General features: G+C 39.5%; 1 protein-coding gene across 2 annotated transcripts in view; it reads right to left on the reverse strand.

Moving 5' to 3' along the window:
- The window catches only part of LOC143297329 (uncharacterized), a 107053-nt gene that overhangs the window by 24635 nt on the left and 61551 nt on the right, over positions 1-20867 (reverse strand). For both annotated transcript variants that reach the window (XM_076609627.1, XM_076609618.1), the window contains one exon: positions 3414-3600. In XM_076609627.1, coding sequence (XP_076465742.1) covers positions 3414-3600 — 187 coding nt within the window. The remainder of the gene's footprint in view (positions 1-3413; positions 3601-20867) is intronic.

A 20867-nucleotide genomic window follows, 5' to 3' on the forward strand; every position in this document is an offset into this window, starting at 1 on the left:
TGGCATACCTGTCCACATTCTCTTGACATGCCTTTGCAGTGCTCCAACCATTCACTTTCAGTTTTATGTGTCTTGGTTTCAGTTCTGACACTGGTTTTGCACTAACATCACATGGCAGTATTAAGACATCTTTGAAGTCAGAGCAACTGGATGTACATTTGTGTAGGTGACAAGCAGGGGAGGCATTGTTCCAAGTCTGCCTAGTACCGATTGTTGAATCAGGGGTGTGAAATGTACAACTGCTTCCGTGTCTTCATGCTCATTCTGCATTAACAATACACTTGTCCCATGGAAGGAATCTCACTGTTGTCGAACTTCGGTTGTTGTAAATTTTGTCCACCACTCCAACTGTGAAAACATTTTGCATCAGTCTTGGCAGAACAACTACACAGTGTTTCAAATTTTTGACATACACTATTTGCAGTCTCTATTGAATTAGAAAACACATGCTTGTTTGTGATCCCAAGGCCATGGCTATGAAGCATTTCAATCAGTCCTTCCTTTCTTGTTTTACAATGAACTTAAGGCTTAAGTAGCTTGGGAGTGATGTCCGCCCTGCTGCACTGGATATGCAATGTTGCTTTTTATGATTTTTTGCATTTATATGCAATCATCTGTGATTTGCTGAAAACAGCTTGACACTGGAATGGAGTGGTTAATTTTTCAACAGAATCTGGACCACTGATTTTCATGATGATGAGCGCCTCTAGGGTGAAATGTTACAGAATTATCTTGACATTCATTTGGGTGAATCTGCCATTGAATGAACTATCTGACTACAACAGTTCACTTCTTATCAGCTCAGCATTTTTTGAAAGATGTGAGGCTTCTGAATCATAACTGCATGCTTTCTTGATAGTGTCACTGAGGTCTTTGTCAAACATAAGGACAGTTTTCTGTTTTGTAAAGTGGCAGTGAGGTCAGGAATAGCTGTGAGAAGTTTGTTTGATACATATTGAATGCACTTCAGTCTGTTCGATTCCTGATTGTGCCAGTCCATACATGTATATTTTACACAACTGAAGCTTAGTGTTAATCATGTTTTCATCATTCTCTCATGAGTTTATATTTGACAGTTTGTCAGCACATCTTTTCAGTTGAATGAGGCATTTCTTGTGGTACATATCTATTGCTATATGTCTCCTGAAGCAAGTTTAGCTGAAAGACTTCTGTCCTGAAGCTCTTCTGCAGTTTTTCACCTTGTAATCAAGTCCTAAAGTCAATGCTCCATGCAGTTTACCCTCATCACTGTTTCGAAAAATGCATAAATTTGCATGAGATTGACATCAAAAAGCTTCTTTTTTTTCACAGGACTAGCGCTGGATTGGGAATTCTTTTCTTTTTTGCTCTCAGTCTCCTTTAAGAGTTTGTCACTGCTTTCTTTTGTTCTACACCTCATCTGCCACTTAGCAAAATGTTGTTGAAACATTGCTTCATATCCATTCATCAAGTAAAGACAGATCAACAGGAATTGGGCAATGTCCTAATCTTTTAAAGTCAGCAAGGGTTTCAGTAACACAGGTGTAACCAGCACATTCTCGCTTGGCTGGGCAGATCAAAGTTTCTTGTGATGCTGTTCGACATAACTCACAAAGATCCTAGCTGATCTCCACCATGTCTTCAGTCATCAACTTGAGAGTGTGGTGGATCACAGCAACCACTTACTTGTCTGCACTGATGAGACATGACTGCCTCTGAGAACAAAACTAGACAGTTGTGGCGAGCTGACTTTTTCAGTTTCAGTTTCACATTGCTCAAAACCCTGCCCACTGCGAAGGCCTTCTCAGGGCTACATGCTCTTATCATAAACACCAGTATGAACAAATCAATTTAACCATACTTCCAGAAGAAATATGCAACCCTTAGGGTTGTCAATAGCTACCATTAAGTCTGTAAAATAATTACAGTTATTTTGTCTTGTACTCCTTAAGATTAAATCAAACAGTCTCTTACTTATTTCTTCCTTCCTTTCTATCTTTCTTCCTTTACCTATTTATGTGTGTATTTAATTATTGATTTATTCATTCATCCAGTCATTTTGTAAACCGTACAGTTAGTTACATATCATACTTTCATCTAAAAAATTAAACACTAACAATACCCCATTGCTGATTTACAACTTCATCAGCAAAAAAAAAAAAAAAAAAAAAAAAAAGGCCACAATAGCTTCATTTCAAAAATGTAACCAAAAGGGTTTGTCTTGTCTGCCTTGGGAGATGAGCCTCTGAAATCGGGAAGGTGCTGACAGCTGTGGGTCAGGCCTGGGTCATGCCACATCCCACATTTCTAAAATTCTATGGCATCCCATTCACATGTGAGTGGTGTAAATAGTCTTTGTAATTAAGTTTTGATTTATCTTTACGCTTGTCATAAGCCACTGTGGATGTGGATCCCTCGATTGGTATGTTGATTAGGGTTTATTGTACATACACGTTAATTCTGATGACTCTTACATGAAGTGCTGGGAACCCAACTATTTGCCTTTGTTAATGAATCATCCACAGCAATCTTGCATCTTTTGCTCCAGTGATAACTCATACCCATGTCCATCCCTAACCTCCCTCCTCCCACCGTTCCACTCTTTCCAAATACACATCCAAGGCCTTGTCCAGTCTTGACTAAATTTTATTTGTGTTTAATATTTCTTGCTGTATTGTTACTGTGTATACATGTCAAATGAGAGTTTATCAATGGGCTTGGAGCTTCATTTTGGGGGGAAGTGTGTGGGGTTGATTCTCTGTACCCCTTGATTACCTGAAGCTAATGGGTAGCACAAACAGAAACAGTTTGTGCTTTTTTTTTCTTTTCTTTTTTTATTATATACATTTTTAGCACTTCTTTCTTGTTTAATATTTGATGCACATATTCCTGTATTTGTCTGTCTTGGCACTTATTCATTGGTCTAATTTCAAGAAAGTCATCAATGATCAAACAGCACTTGTTAGCATCTGCTGTGCACAAAAATGGCAAACAAATTATGCAATAGATATCACTTCAATAATAATAATAATGGTACTTATATAGCGCTGAACCTTGTGCATAGACAAATCTAAGCGCTTTCGCACCAGGCATTCTCACACACGCATAACTCTAAAACTGGAGAAACTAAAGACAAGGAAGAGGCAGGGAAGGGAGGCTATTTTGGGAAGAGGTGGGTTTTAAGGCCAGACTTGAAAGAGCTGAGAGTGGAGACTTGACGAAGCGAAAGAGGAAGTTCATTCCAATTGCAAGGTCCAGAGACAGAGAAAGAACGGCAGCCAACGGTCATCAATAGTCATCATTGCTAAGTGGTTAGAGTTAGAAACTGCTAATGAGGAGGATGTATGTTCAAACCAATTCAGAGGCATCACTTTACTCAAAAACATTCAAGATTTACTGACAAAATGACACATATTCTTTTCTGATTGACATACCTGTGCTGATAAATGGAAAGGCTATGGATGTCAAGTGCAGCTTCTCTGCAAACTCCAGACAATTATAGAATGTCTGGGTTAATTCAAAGACACTCCTCTCTGTGTCAGTTTCAATGTAGATGGGGCCTACAGTGTGAATTACACATTTCAGGTGTCCCAACTTGCCATATGCCTTAGTCTTCACAACCTGTAAACAGAAGAAAGTAATTACAGTGTGACAATGCTTTTGTTCATGGAACAGCGCCATGTAAAGATGAAAATGGACTATAAAAAATGCAACAAACCCCCCCAAACTGCCATAAACAAAGTTATTGCGCATTAAGATTTATTAAGCAATATATCGGTGGAAAGATCTGGATTTGGACTAAAATGACTCAGAATATGAGGGACCTGATAAAATATTTAACATCTGGACTGATAAAACCATGTTCTTGTTGCTTATAGTCCAGCTGACCGCACAGGGCCATATCAGGACTGTCAAACCATACAAATGCTCAACCACATCAACACAAAACTGTCACATTTACAAAATAACACTAAGACAAACCCACAAAACACAGTTCATGACACAGCATCCCAACCATTTAGCTCCTTATGGCAAATAAAACTTGGCCATGCTGAGGACGCCAGCCATTCCGCTTAATTTATCATCCCCAGATTACAAAAATCATAAAAAAGGAAAAAAACAAAAAAACAACAACAATATTTCAAAGCCAAACAAAAAATACATAAAAAGGCCATACAGGCAAATAACACTGCAGAATAGGCAGTTAGTGCCCATCCCAGTGTTTACATCTCACCACCTAATCGCCAGAGCAAAACAGCACAGATAGTACATCATAGATTGAGGAAAAGAGAAAAAAGTGTCAAGGCTTGCTTGAAAAAAGAAAGAGGAATGGACTGGGATGGCAGAAAAAGGAGACAACAGTGAAGATAGAAAAAAGGCAGAAAAGAGGAAATTTCTAGCACTGATAAAACCTAGAAAATCTGTTGATACATAAAAAGAAACAATATTTTACCCAGAATCCAACCTATCAGTCTCCTGCAGACACTTCATCAGGCGAAATTAATGCTGTGTCTTACATCTGGAATCAGGACTATAGTCTGTTGAGTGACAAACAGTAATACTTAGCCTGGCGGTGGGTTGGCAAATTTCTCCATTGTGATTTTCTTGAGTGTTTCTTTATAAGAAATCATGATTAACCTGTCTATTAAGTTTATATTAAAGTATAAACTGAGGAGGTGGGTAAATATGGATCATGTTTCCTTTTTCTTTGGGCCCTGTAACTGACTTCTGGGTGTATATGTGCTTGAAATGGCACAACATCCACAAATCTCATTACATAATTTCTTTATGTCAACAGAAAGGACTTTGAGTGGGCTATTTCACAGATCATATTAAAATTGGATTGGTTTGTTAATAATTTGTCATTTGATCAAATACTTCCGCTGTCCTGAAAATGCTCAAACACCAGCAACCTGGTTACTGTATGAAGGATTTCTTTATGAGAATGCTGTGACTGCTGACATAATAAGGCACTGTATTACAACCCATTTGTATTATATAATTCTTTTTATGTAGTATTGCATTCAGTCAGCCTAACTGACATGTCACATGACTTAGGGCCCAGCTGACAACACTGTGAATGAAACTCATGTTTTTTCTTTTCTTTTTCCAATGCATTTCTGTGACAGAAATCACATTGTATCAATCATTTGTGGTCTGAATGCAAGGAAAGCATATATATAGGTTGCCTTTCCTTCTTTAAACTATATACCGTAAATAAAGTCAGGTGGTACACCCAAATGAAACACCAAAATACCCACTTAAATGAACTTAAACTCATTTTCTTTCTGTGAAACATTCGAGTCAAAAGCATGCATAGTGACTGAACAAAGCAAGGCTCACCGCTGCCATGGTGAAGAGATTAGCACTGCAGACATACATTTGGGTGGATACAGTTTTGATTACAAGCAGAGGTGGGTTTTTTCAGCCTGTGTGTGTTGTGGGCTGAAATGGGAAGCTAGGGACCACACAGTCGAGTATCATCCACTTCATAAATGCATCTTTGGTTGTGCTACATAAATTTCCTGACCAACACTGCAAATGTCTGCATCTCAGGGCCTGGTAAATGCCGGAATATCTTTATGAAAGAAAGCATAGAGTACAGTCTTGTCACATAGTCCCAAACCTAAAATGGATCTCCATAGCAGCATTGTCATCCTCCTCCTCCCCTTTTACCATCAATATACAAAAAAATGTGCCAAATTCTGTGGCCTTTCATGCCTTGCTCTCATGGTAACCTCAGTTTAGATTCCCCTCTACCTCCATGCTTGGTGTGAGTACTGTCAAGGTCTTCCATGTCAACAGATTCACTGGAGGGACATGGTGGCAGTCTCCAATCTGTATAGGATGCTCACTCAATCTGGCTCTGCCACATAATGATTATTGTCTTCAGAAGGGAGCTTAGTAGATGGTGTCCTAAGTATATTAAATCAGAACAGGCACTACTGACCACCAAAGAGACTCATAGAGACTCAGTGCAGGGTCTCCACTGGTGTGTGGCTTCCTGATGACATAACATCAATAGGTTCCCTCTGAACTGTTGACACTGGGGCTGCGACGGACAAATCAGGTGTGGCTGTGTATAGGGACTCAGAATGAGCGGTGTGGGAGTAATGCCACTGAAATGACACAGATGATGGGGCAGCACAAAGAAAAGAAAAAAAAGCAAGGCTCAGATTAAAAAATGTTATGAAATTTACTATGTTAAAAAAACAACAACAATTTTTAAAGATTACATGAAGAAGTTTCCAAAGAGGCTATGTTTTGTTTCAAAAAGAATGGAACCCAGGTTCTAAAGACCAGAGCTGTCAAATGGTGAAATGTGCAGTGAACATTGTTGAAGACTCAAGGAGGAAGCTGCTCTATATTAGGGAACAGGAGTGATAGTCCAAGCACAGGGCAGAGATCCAGTGACAAGGGAAAAACACTACCACAAAATATTTTGGAAGGTACTTCTGAGGTGTGTGAATAAACATGAAAGAATAGACCAATTATTTACAGATCAAAAGGAACCCCACAGGGTTGCTTTTAACCATGTTGCAAGTTCATGGGGAAAAAAAGTATCATAGACAAAGACTAAGTAACTAAGTAGAGTGTGTATCAATGATGTGTGACTCTTATCACGCATGCAAGAGAAATACCCAGTTTTACAGTCCCAACCACATGACTCAGCAGCTGAAACAAAACTGCACATTTCGGGAGCAAAATAAATTTCGGAGCTCCAAATCTATGGAGTGAGTAACTACACTCATCAGACCTACACACAGACCGAATCACTGAAAGTGCTTTTGTTGCTGCTGTGTCAGAGGACAGAAGGGTGGAAGAAGCAGCCCTCACTCTCTGTTGTCTCATCATTCAGGGTAACAGAGAAGCTCCAGCGAGTCTGTCACCACCAACAATGGTGTCTAATTTGACTGAAGAACAAAGACTCCTGATTCTGTAAAAGAGTTTTTGGAAAGTGTTCTGGCTAGAATGAAAAGATATGTGTTATGCTGTACCAGACAGAAAGTGAAAATGTGAAAGTACATCGTTCTGGGCACTGCAATCCACCATTGAACAGGAAACTCTTGTCAACATTTTGAATAACCTTAGCCACTCCATATCTCACAGTTGTGTCCTTTAACTTGAAACTGCAGTCTGCTACATGGATTCCAAAGTAGCAGCTTGCTGCCAGAAACCATTTCTCCAGATATTGTGATATTTTCATTCCTGCTGAGACAATGCTGATTTACAGGGGACAGATCAGGACCTGGCACAAAACATTCAACACATGGAATTGCCATTCTAGAAGTGACAAGAAACTCTGGGAACCAGGCCCAGACACCAATACTCAGTGACACACAGCCTTCATCCACACACCCACCTAGTCTTCCATATCAACTTCCAAACCTCTAACCATGTTTCACAGACAATAAGGTGGAGCCTGTATTCAACACTTAACACTGTTGACAAATGTGTGGATTTTCTGTAGCATCTTTCTGGTCATTCTCCAAGTCTCTGAACTGTAAAGAAGGATGGATTTCACGTTGGAGTTGAAGATGCGCATTTTTGTTGTGATTTCTTTGGAGGAACAGATGTTCTTGAGTGTGATGATGGCTGCTCTAACTTTGCCTACTCTGGAAGTGACATCCTTGTCAGTGCCGCCCTCTTTATCAACAATGCTGCCGAGATTGCTGAAGGAGTTAACTTCATGTATCAGCTCACCAATTGCAGTGACTGGGTTGTTGGCACATGTGTTGATGTGCTGATCTTCATCAGGTTGGTTTTCTTAAAAAGAGCTAAAATGATCTTATTTAACGCCCACTGGCATGTTTGTGTGAAAACTTTTCCAAAAGTCTGAAATTACTCCAGGGGATGTAGACACGCAGAAAACAGAAAGTCCATGCCCCATTTGGGAGATGAGTAAAGCACAGTTTGATATCAATCATTCTGACATTGCAAAAAATGAAAATCCAAATACCATGGCAACAGAAGTCTGATTACACCTTCAGAATAGATAACGTGATCACTTACATATTTACACACATGGCTCACTCCTTGACAATGGCCAAGCAGGCTCAGCATTCGTCATACCAAAACTGAAAACTGAACTATCATACTATATAAATATATTGGTAAAAATCGATCAATATTCACAGCTGAACTTATTACTGTTCTTATGGCTTTAAATCATATTCTTGATCTTCCAGTTTGCCTTCTTATTATTATTCTTATTTTGTACTGAATCAAAATCTGCACTTTTTGCTTTAAACTCATCAAATTGAAAGAACAAGTCCAAAATAACAATATTATGATTAGTATCATTATTATCATTATTATGCCTAATCTTGAAAATAAGCCCTAGGTGTTTAAAAAGAGAACACATATGTAAATATCAAAAAGGAAAAACTGAACACAAGATACCAAACATCACTGAAAACTATTCATCCACCCCACCCCCAAGAAGTACACGTGCACACGCACACACACACACAAGTTATAGCACACAATCATAAATAGTACACAATCAAAAATACTACCAACAAATTCTGAAACTATCCACAATAGAAATCGGTCACATTGTACATCTTCTGAGTTTGAAAGGAACACATTGTCATGAATGTTATGTATGTCATGCGCCTGTTGTTGTTGTTTTCAACAAAGGAAGCTTAAATTTACCTCCCCTAAAACAGTCATTCTGAGGCTAACCAGATGGAAAGTTGTTTTGCCATAAAGCATTAAACAACATTTGTTCAGCACTGAGAATGCTGAAATAACTGTAAACCATCTATGCTGCTGTGAGCAAGGTAAATGTAATATTCTAATCAACATTTTATTCATTATTTGCAGTCAAGCGATGGAATTTCCCAGGATGAATTAACTGAACGAAGCTTGTGCTGTTGCTTATGTAAAATTGCATAGTATCATTTTAATTGAATTATGGCATAACCTTTTACAGGACCCTGCAAGGAATCTCAGGCCCTGAAGGGTTTATTGCCGGTTCAATTTTTACGTGCATAATTTCTAAACTTAATGTTAAACTTTTCTTCTTTTTTTTTCACTTGAGTCTGTATTTCACTACCATGATCTGACATTAGATCTGTTAAACAAAACATATATCATAAAGTTACCTACTGTTGTGAATAATTTTGTTTCTTCTGTCCTGATTGTGATTGTTACAATTTGAATGTGATGAAGGTGCAGTAAGGTCCAGAGTATTTTTTGTTATTGAAGCTAATTAACAATGAATCAGTAGACAGTTGTGGGAGTTTTGTATGTTGTGGAAACGCGAGTGAGAGTGCTCCTGTGATACTATCACTTAATGAGATGAATTTATGCATCAGACGGTTTCCTTGGATCGGGTGCAAGGTTTCGGATCGATCTACCACCTAGATGGAGAACGCTGTGTCATCAGAGACTTGTGTGCCACCAAACAACCCGGACCACAGCGAGATGGGATCTACGGTGACCCTGTCATGACTTTCCTTCTATCGGAGGCTCTTATCAGTGACATCCAGTATCAACCACTCTTGTTTTTTCACAACAGGCTCCCTGTCTGCTGATTTTTTGGGGGTGGGAGTGTGTGGGCAGGGGACATTTTTTACGGGACCTGCACCCATTTTTTAAAGAATGTTAACTTGATAATCATAATAATAATGATAATAATAATAGTTATAGTAATAATAATAATAGAAGTTGAGTGAGGGTTTTTTTCTTCAATAAGAATTGAGACTCTGTCTTTTCCCCCACCACACACACACATACCCACACAATGCACACAAACACACATACCATTCTTCCCCACTGCCCCCCCAACCCCTCTTTTTTTTTCTTCTTTTTTTTGTGTGTGTGTGTTGTTGTTGTTGTTGGTCTAATATCACTTAAAGTGGAAAGACGTTAAACTGAAGACTACGATTACTACTCAAGTGACTGCATATGAGGCTACTACACCCCACTTCATGTCAATTCTGACCAGATACACGTTTTCTATGAGCAAGGCATTCCAGGGTGGACAAGTTGAGAGTCATTCACTGGAACAAATCTGGCTAATGTGCGGGAGTAGTCAACAGTTGACTGTATAAAACCTGTACTTCATACTGTCACAGTGTAACCATGAAACACATTCTGCAGATGTCACTGGATGCAACCAGCCAACTGGGTCAGGAGTATGCCCTTGTCACACTAGACCTTGCAGTTGCAAAAAAAGTACTGATGACTATTTAATCCCAAAAGGATAATGTGCATCTTGGTGTGTTTCACTTGTTCTTTCCTTGGTATTCTTGGAAAACTCATGAGAGAAACAGGTTTTAGAGACATTGTTCAGTCAAGCATCTGCGCTGCAGGCTCTTCAGAAGCTGTTGTGGCTGGGAAACACAACCATGCCATCAGTACCTACATCAGTGTTTGAAGCTCTAGAGAGAATTCTTCCTGAACATTTCTCAAACTTGCACTAGGTGCAATGTAACTCTTTGGGGACACAAGTGGGCATCTTGAAGCCCCCCAAAAATGGAATCTAAAAAAAAACAAAAAACCACAGAGGGCCAATAAACCAACTCTGCTAAAAGTATGCAAAGTACAAGAAAGGATCTTGATGGCAAAAAAGGAAAGACAGCACAGTTTGGCAGTGCACATGAGCAAGTCAGTGATCCTTTCTATAACTCAAGACAGATGACAGGGGTAAAATTTTGCAATGAACTCAAAACTGTCGCAATTTAAGTGACGTAAAATATGTACAAAGTCAACACAGTATCGCATGACATTAGCTAAAATATACATGTTTAAGACAAAGTGACAAAAATATATAAATCAACACAGGCACCATCACAGTCTCAAATCTCAAAGGCTCAAATCACAGCAAAAGAAAGCACATCACATTCACCATAGTCAAAAATAAGCACCAAGGAACCAGGCATCACAAAAAAAAACAAAAAACAACCACCCAAAATCATCACAAATGTATACAAATCAACACAAAGAGCACATCCAGCAATAAAATCACAGCAAGCATATGCAGATGGAAAAAGTTTCATTGAGAAAAGTACAGTTTGAAAAGATATGTTTTGAGTGCTCTCTTGAATGTGGATGTTGGGATTGTAACGGAGGCGTGAGGGCAGTGAATTCCACTGTTAAGGTGAAATAAAAGAAAAGGAATGTTGTCTGGATGGTGAATAGACACAGTAGATCCAAAAGATAGACAGGACAAGAATCAGTGAAGAAACTGTGACAGAGGACTGAGAGTCTGTATTGTGTTCGTGTTTGAATGGGGAGTCAGTGAAGGGAAGTGAGGAGGGGAGTGATGTGTTGACGTTTCAGTTTATCAACACAATGTTTGTGGCAGACAGCAAGAAGAGCATTTCCATAATCTAATCTAGATCGAACAAAAGAACTAACCAAAGTCTTTGTGATTTCTGTGGTTAGGTATTGGCAAATGGAGCTGATCTGACGGAGTGCTGCATACGCTGACCTACAAATGTTGATATGTACGTCAAGTGTCATGTCATCTGAAAGCATGTACCCTAAATTGTATACAGATGCTGAGAAAGGCATGTCCAAGGTTCCTACCAGGATAGATGAGGGCTTAAGCAAGTCAGAAAATGAGTGCTTTGAGTGAATGAGAAGTGCCTCTGTTTTATTATCATTTAGTTTGAGTTTGTAATTTGTCATCCATGATTTGATATCTGTGATGCATGACTATAAAGTCTGTATGGTTTAACATATTTCTGTAGGGTGACATTGTCACAAACCTAAAATGGGTAAGGAGGAACGATGGCCAAGCACTACCATGGGATTCAAACAAAATAAACACTTCGAGACAGAACAAAAAAAAAAGAAACTTTATTTAACAATAAACAATACCAGACAATAACCTAACTTAAGCTACAAACATAAAAGACAGAAAATATAAAAGAAAGAAGACAAAGAAAACGAAATATTAGGAAAACAGAAAAGTGAGGAAAAGGACAGAACTCACTTCGGAAACATCCTGTCACCACCAGAGCCCAGCATGCACTACTGTAAAACGTTCATTCATGCACATTCTCACCTCCCTAAAACTCGCAATTACCAACTACACGTGCATCACAGACGCCACACCTAACAGAAACACCACACACATCATGTACAAGGCAAACATATCCAGTTACTCTTGTGACAATGCCCCCTTTTTGAAAAGATTAAATGCAAATTTAATCTGCTGATCATTATAACACTTATATTCAAAGATGTGTGATAAAGTAGAATCATGTCAAGAAATCCATAAGTATTCTATAATCCAATCAGAGACTAATAAATTCAATGAAAGAAAAAGTGAATCAAGTGCACTCAAAAGTCACAATAAACAATGCCAGCCTACATCTTGCAACATTCACTCATGCATACATACAGTATCAATCTGTCACATAGCCATGCAAGATTAATTATCTTGTATGAGTGTTCTACATCAGCAAACTACTCACTAAAAACAGACTTAAACCCTTACTTTCAGAACTTAAACAGTCTCCAGCACTGCATTTTCACAGTGGCTAAATGTTGACCCTATGGCCATGTATACAAGTTTACCAGAACACTCATCAACAAGATCTCAGATGATTTATACAGCTAACATCCTGACTCAAGTCCATCACTGATTTAGTTTAGTCACGACAAAGCATTGGACAGAACTCTGGCCAAATCAGGTACAAATACGACCTCATAGTCAAACTCTTGGAGCTCCAGGCTCCACCTCAACAGCCTTTCTTTTTGTGTGCTTGACCTAACTGAACCACATCTCCTGCCAAAAAGTGAGAGAGGACCAATAGCAACCTTTAATGGTATACCCACAACTGGAGTCTGCACCTAATGTACTGGCCGTACCTTCTTTTTGTATATATTTTGACAAATTGGACATGACTGACAATATCCTTTAACTGTGAAAATGCCTGGCCAATAGAAGTGCTCTAGATTTTTTTGTTTTATTTTGTTTTTGTGATGACACCCTGATGACAGCTAAGTGGAATGTCATGATCTATTTCTAACTGTTTCCCTGAAACAATGAGGAAGAATTATCTGCGTTTTTCTCCTGTCTAAGCCTTTAGCTGGTCTTTATTTTCAATAGGGGGATTCATTCACCTCACAGAAAATGACTTGGCCTCTGTTAATATCAGAAGCAGCAATCACTTTCTGGTGGACAGTATCTAAAGTGACATCCTTCTGTTGTTCGAGAACCAATGTGTTTTTGTCTCCAAGGCGAGTAGTAATTACAGCAGGAATTTTCAAGTGGTCAGACTTTTTTTTCTTCTTAGCCAGTTGAGCTCTGGTCTGCACCAATGCAAGCATCGCATTGGTACCCTCCACTTTAGAGTCCACATGCAGATCTGTCACAGTCCCAACAATTACATCCCACAGTGGGTCAGGTAGTGTCAGTATCCCACTGATATCAGAGGAGAGGTTGGCTTCCACCTCTTTTGCTCTAACCATGCTTCCACCAGCAAGCAAAAGAGTTCTTGATTTCCCAATGAAGAATTCTCTTGGTAGGAGTGACTCATGGACAATAAGAGTATTACAATCTGTGTCACAAATGAACTTGGCCTCTTTATTACCAACTGTACCATTTATAGACCTGGGTGTTGAAGAAGCAAGGCAGCAGCCCACTTTGCAGCTCGAAGACGGACTACTTGTAGATGATGCTTCTGAGTTTGTAGGTTTAGAACCTGAGGATGATGGTCTTGCTCTGGGGCACTTCTTCCTCAAGTGTTCAGTCAAGCCACAAATGTAACAGCAAAGTTCCTTGAGGTTATTTTGCTAGTAATCTACCGTCTGCAGGCTGTACACTTGCTGCTTGCATTGTAGAGCTTGGGTGGAATGGACTTCTGGGTTTATGAGCGTCTATAAAGTTGTCTGCTAGTGTTACAAGCTCTTCCGCAATCTTTGGCTTCCACTGTCACAGGAAAGTTGTCATATCAACTGGGGCATTCTCCATTATCTGCTCTCTGAGAAATAAATCAGACAACTTTTCAAAATTCTTGACTTCTTCCATGTCAAGCCATTGTTGAAAAAATGTTCGTGTACGAGTGTGGTACTGTCTTAAAGTCTCATCTGGTCCACGACGAGCTCCATGAAATTTAGCTCTGTATGTCTCAGCTGTCAGTTCATACTGTTTGAAGACAGCTGCCTTCACGTGTCCAACGTGTCCATAAAAATATGTAAATCAACACAGGCACCATCAGTCTCAAATCTCAAAGGCTCAAATCACAGCAAAGAAAGCATGTCACATTCACCATAGTCAAAAATAAGCACCACGGAACCAGGCATCACAAAAAAACACCAAAATCATCACAAATGTACACACAGAGCACATCCAGCAACAGACAGCTGTAGACAACTGAAATACAGCTTCACGTGCTTTGCCACTCAGTAAAGGGATGAGACATGCAGCCCATGTACTAAGATCCCATTTGTAAATGGTGAACAGTCTCTCTACAGTTGTAAAATAGGCAGCCATGTTGTCACCTTCATTGAACTCATATTGAATAACTGGACCTTTGTAAATGACACCAACTTCTGGCACTTCACTCTGGCTTTGTTGACTTAATTCAGCTTGGAGGCATAACTGTTCCAGTTCAATCTTCTTCACGCTCTCATTCTGAGTCTTCAGCAGCATGCATTTGGGCATCTTTTTCTGCTTCAACAGTGCAAATTCGTACAATTCTCTCTACCTAAGCTGTCTGAATTTTTGCCTGCCCCTCTGCCACACACTCCTCCCTTTCTTGCTTTTGCCATTTCAGAAACTCTTCTTTCGTTAGACCAAATTTTAAGGCTAACTCAAGAGATGACATGCTAATATCAGCTTAAAGCAAATGTACTACTGAAGCAATAGCACTTAAATTATCTAGACAATGAACAAGAATAGTTTTTACTGTTCTTCCTGTGTCACTCACAAGATGAAATAGTCCCAAGAAATCAATTCATCAAAAAATACTCTGGTTTAGAGACCAAATAAATATTTTTGAGATTCAGAAGCCGACAGTAAATGAAGACAAAAAGGGCATAAGAAATTTTGTATTGCTATGTGTCTTTCAACATTAAACAGTTATTATTTGAAATTCAATAAAACACAAAATGTTATTCAATCTGACAAACTGTAAACATTTTACAATTGTCACTTGACAAAGCAAAGCTTTTCTTTTTTTCAGTAATTCAAATTGTTCTAAGACTTCATTTTCTTAAAGGGGAACAGGGGAGAAGGGTACTCTCAACACTTGTAAGTCACCTGCATGAAGGAAGTGAGGAGAGTATTTATAAATTCTCCACACAGTCCATCGAGACCAGCTGCTTTACAATTTTTGAGAGATTTCACAGCCTCCTCAACTCCCTTCTCTGGAAAAGCACTATCTAATGAATTACAAGCTATGTTTTAATCAGGCAAAAGATTACCATTAACAGCATCATAAAAATCACTGAACTCATTATTACTATGTTCACTATTGAAAACCTCTTAGAAATTATTAAACTATTCTGTCTGTTCATTAGACGTCAAAACAGACTTGACAATAGGCCTACTCCAAAACGTTTTGGGCTCTTTACCAGTGCTCTCAGTGTATCTAAAATGGATTTACTGTGTTCAAACCTTTTATCACTTAGCAAACCTTCATATTGTTTCCTTAAATCTGTACATGCTCTCTGAGCAGGATCCCCCTTTCCTTACAATTATAATCATAAGCATGTATTTTATGTGTGACGGGGTGGTAAGGTGGTGTTAGAGAAGGTGAAGACAGGTAGAAGGTGTTTGCAGAAGAGAGCTGCAGCCAGGCAAGGTAGACTCGGGAAGGCGGTGCGCCGGTTTTTCTTCTTTTATTCTCTCATTCTTCCAGACCAGGAGAGTTCTCTATTTGTCTGGCACTCGCTCACTCCTTATATTCTGTTCCCCCGAACCGCAAAGCCAGCGCCGTGAAGCGACTCACGAAACCGGCCCTCCGTGAGCCTTGAGGGGCCAAGCTTGTGTTTGTTTGATCAAATTTAGCGGCTTCTGACTTTCTTTCACTTTCACTGCGTTGACGGCCACAATCATCAATTTGATTTTTACGCCATTATTGTTGGGTTGTGATGAAAGAAAAACAAGCTACAGAAAGTGACAGACCTATTAGTGAGGATGAAAACTTAGTCCTACTCTAAGCGGGTTCTCCGGCAGGCTACTATCACTTCACTTTTCGCCCTTCCGAGCTAGCCGGTCCCTTGCTGATCTAAGACAGCAGGGCCCCAAAAATAAATTTAAAAAAAACACAAAAATATTAGGGTAAGAGAGGGGGATGGGGGGGGAAGAGGAGGGGGGGAGGGGTAGGGGACCTATTATCTAATTAACTACTGATTGGGGGGCACCCTAGACTTAAAGGTGTCCAAGGTGTCTGCTGCTATAGCTGTTTCAGGCAGGTTGTTCCAGTCACGTATCGTTCTGGGGAAGAAGGAATATTGCCTGTACTGGGTTTTACACCAGATCTGGTTGAGCTGGCGAGAATGTTTCCTTCTTTGTCTGAGTGGGGCTGGCACGATGCAGGTTTTGTCAACGATCGCCTCTTCGTCCATTATTTTCCGTAGCATGGCAAGCCTAGCTACCTTCCGTCTGTGCTGCAGAGTCGGCCATTGCAGTCTGTCGATCATTGCGGTGACACTAGATGTGTTGTGGTACCGGTTAACCACAAACCGTGCTGCTTGTCTCTGGACAGCTTCGATCTTCTTGATGTTGTCTTGGGTATGCGGGTCCCATACGGTGCATGCGTACTCCATGACTGGTCTGACGAAAGTCTTATACGCTGTTTCTTTGAGGCGCACTGCTGGGATCTTCAGGTTTCTTCTGAGGAGGCCGAGGGTCTTATTGGCTTTTGCACAAATGGTGTTGATGTGCAGGTCCCAGCTGAGATCACTTGTGATGGTATACGCCTAGGTATTTTGAGGTAGAAACAGTTTCTAGGATATGGTTGTGGAGGGTATAGTCGGATTTTGCAGGGCAGGATGATTTTGTGACTGGGAGAATAGTACATTTTCCAGGATGGAAAGCCATGTCCCAGCTGTGCTCCCATGCTTCTAGCTTCTTGAGGTCTTCCTGAAGTACGTTTTGATCAGTTTTGGAGGCCTTTTAACGGTAGACAGCGGTGTCATCAGCAAACATACGTGTCAGTGAGGAGAGTTCTTCTGGCAAGTCATTGATGTACGCCAAAAGTAGCGCTGGCCCTAAAACAGAGCCTTGTGGGACCCCAGACTTCACACTGACCCGGCTGGAAGCTGCGCCCTCCACTACCACCGATTGTTGCCGGTCTTTCAAAAAAGCTCCTATCCATTTGTTGATCTTTCCTTGGACGCCGTAATGTTTCAGTTTGTGGATGAGGAGGCTGTGGTTTACTTTATCGAAGGCCTTCGCAAAGTCCATAATGATGACGTCCGCCTGATTTCCTTTCTCTACGGTACCAAACAGTTCTTCTGTAAAATTGAGTAGTTGTGTCTCGCAGGACCGAAACTTGCGAAAGCCATGTTGTTCTTGACATAAGATTTTGTTGGATTCTAGGTGAGACATGAGAGCACTGACGATGACATGTTCCAGAATTTTGCTGGGGATAGAGGTCAGAGAGACTGGGCAGTAGTTAGCTGGGTTGTAGTGTTCTCCTTTCTTGTATATTGGTGCAACGTTTGCATATCTCCAGTCAGAAGGGACATAACCAGTGTCAAGAGAGGACTGATAGATCATTGTAAGGACTGGAGATATTTCAGGGGCAAGGTTTTTCAGGATGAGAGGACTGATCTTGTCCTTTCGGCTCGGGGAACTAACATAGACATATTATATATCACACAAAACTACAAGAGACGAGCATTTTCTTAAGCTAAACCATTTTCTACAAAAATAATGTAGTTAAAAACTGTAAACAAAAAGAGTTACTGAATGAACGAGCTTTTAACGAGTTCATGTATCATTTTTGTGCATTACAACAATTAAAACGTCGCGATATGTAATATAATTGCAACAGTTAAGTAACTGAAAATCCTGAATTTCCAACTATATAAAAATCATCTATAGAATCTGCTTCTAGAGTAAAGATTTTTTATATCAAAATTCAAGAGAAAACTCAACGGACAGCTCCCGTGTCGGCACCGCTTGGGGTGCTTTTGGCACTTGTGATCGACAATGAAATATTTCGTTTAAACCAACTATAACACAACTATACATGTATGTATGATACGAATCAGACTGATAACAGAAATGCAAACATCTGCAAGACACGCTATAAAAATGTCTAGGTATTGTAAAAACGTATTTTGCTCAAATCGGCACTGACGAATTCCAATGGCTTGAAGAAGAGATAGTTTTGTGGGGCCGAAATACTGTCAGACATTTCGTACTATCGCATGCCTATCACTTAGGTGTACACGGAAAGCGATACACGAGAAAAAAACTTAATCATTTACATGTCAATGCACAATCTAAATTCCACGGCAACTATATCGATTTATAGAAAACAAGGTATTTTATATGTTTCAACTGAGTGGATTTCGAAGATCGCGCCAAAATTCATTCACATAAATATTAGTTTAAAAGAGTTATAGGCTACCTGGCCAAATGATATCATTACAGTTGAGAAGTATGATCTTTCTGAAGTCCAATAACATAAAAACTATAATCTCATCTATAAGGAAGTGTTTATAATTTAACAAATTGATGAAATCATCATACGGTTCCCTGTAAAGGGAGATAACTTGTGACCGATTTACAACTTCCTTGGTAACCTTCGGCGAGTCACAAAAGTCGTCTGCTAAGCTGGCCCAACGAAGATTGTAGCCAACCCGGCTACATATGAAATTCTTGCAATATTTTCCCTACTTCACATCTTTTTTTCGCACATTCCCTGTCAAACCATGGGTTCTGTCAGACATTACCTGGCGTAAAGGTTTTTAACATATACATTATATATACTAAGTGCTGCATCTATATCAGTATCTACTAAAGCAGCAGCTTCATGAATTACTGTTTGTATATTACTGTGTAGTATATTCATCTTGTAGTTAACTGTTCCAGACACACTTAATAAAAGTTGTTTTCATTTGTCCCCTTTTTGACCTGCTTTACTTCTGCTGCATTTGGCACATTAACAGTCATCTCAACAGGCATGTGTTTTGAGTTATCTTTTTTTTCTTTATTCTAATTGTATTGAGAAGTGTGTGACCGGTGTTAAGAGTTGGATGGTTTTTGTGTATTGTGATATCAGGAGTAATTTCTCAGTATTGTGGTAGGGTTTTTAAGCATTGTGATTATTATATTGCACTATTCAGGCTTTTTCATGTGATATGTATGATGAGTTGGTATAGTCTGTGATGATTGTGTGTGTGTGTGTGTGTGTGTGTGTGTGTGTGTGTCTGTGTGTGTATGTATGTGTGTGTGTGAGAGAGAGAGAGAGAGAGAGAGAGAGAGAGAGAGAGAGTTTTTGGTGGGTTTTTTTTTTTTTTTTTTTTTTTTTAGTGTCTGAATACATGTTTTTAATGTCGGTATTGACACAGTACAGCGTAATTGAGCATGTTTTACATAGAAAGGCACTTGAAAAATTAAATATTCATTACTATCATAAATGTGAGCCCATAACATATTTACATTCTAACATGATGTAATTATTGAATTTCGAAACAATAGATGATGACATTCTTCAACGATCTTCATCATGATTTTGGAATCTCCGGCACAACCCTTGGTTGGTTCAAATCTTATCTTTCCAATCACACTCAAATGATGTTGATCTCCAGTTCTCATTCTGAATCCAGACCTCTTACTGTTAAATATGGTGTTCCCCAAGTTTCAGTTCTTGGTGCAACGATCTTCATCATGGTTTTTGAATCTCCGGCACAACCCTTGGTTGGTTCAAATCTTATCTTTCCAATCACACTCAAATGATGTTGATCTCCGGTTCTCATTCTGAATCCAGACCTCTTAGTGTTAAATATGGTGTTCCCCAAGTTTCATTTCTTGGTGCAATATTATTTAGTCTGTAGACTCGATCACAGCCTGACATCATAAGCCAACATCGATGTGATTTTCACAAGTTCACAGATGACAATCAAGTCACAAAAGCTTCTTCCCATAGTTCTTTTGCTGTCCTTCATGAAAAATATTGAGAAATGCATTGTTCAAGTGAAGGAACAGATACTGACTAACAAGCTTAGACATAGTGCCATCAAGACAGTCTGTGCTTAGTCACATTTCAAACCATACTTTAATTGTCTATAATGTTGATGTCAGCTTTCAAATTCCTGTCAGAAACCTGGGTGCATATTTTAATTCAGCCCTGTCCATGCATGACCATGTCAGTAATTCATGTAAAACCTCAAACTTTTAACTGAGAAAAGTCTGTACCATTCAACAGTATCTGACTGTTGAAGCAACCGCTCAGCTTGTCTGTTCCTTATTCCTAAAAATCACATTGACTACTGCAGTATACTACTTGCTGGCTTCCCTCCTAATTTGATATCAACCCTTTATATGATTTTATTGACATAAGTTTACATTTGGGCCAACAGCAAAGTGAGAGCTGTATTATCAATGGTTTCTCCAGTCAATGGGAAACCATTTACAGCTTAGTCTTTTTTGTGAAGGGCTATGACTCTCAAACTAGGAGGTAAAATTGCACTGGCTCTTAGTGATGCAGCCTGGGGTGGGGGGTTGGGGGGGGGGGGGTTAGTTGGCCTTTGGGAACCATCCCAATGCCGACTGTCCTAAAACCCTCTTGGCCGAGAGAGTGGGGATGTAACCTGGGCAAGACACTCTCCACTATAATCAAATTCTAGCCCAAATAGTCGGAACAGCAGTTGCCTCCTCTGCTGTTCTGATGGTAATAGTCGGACACAACTGACTATCATATATATATGATTTTGAATAATGCTGCAATAGTAATTTTCCGGTC

This window comes from Babylonia areolata, chromosome 2 (assembly GCF_041734735.1).
Source record: "Babylonia areolata isolate BAREFJ2019XMU chromosome 2, ASM4173473v1, whole genome shotgun sequence".
NCBI lineage: Eukaryota > Metazoa > Mollusca > Gastropoda > Neogastropoda > Buccinidae > Babylonia > Babylonia areolata.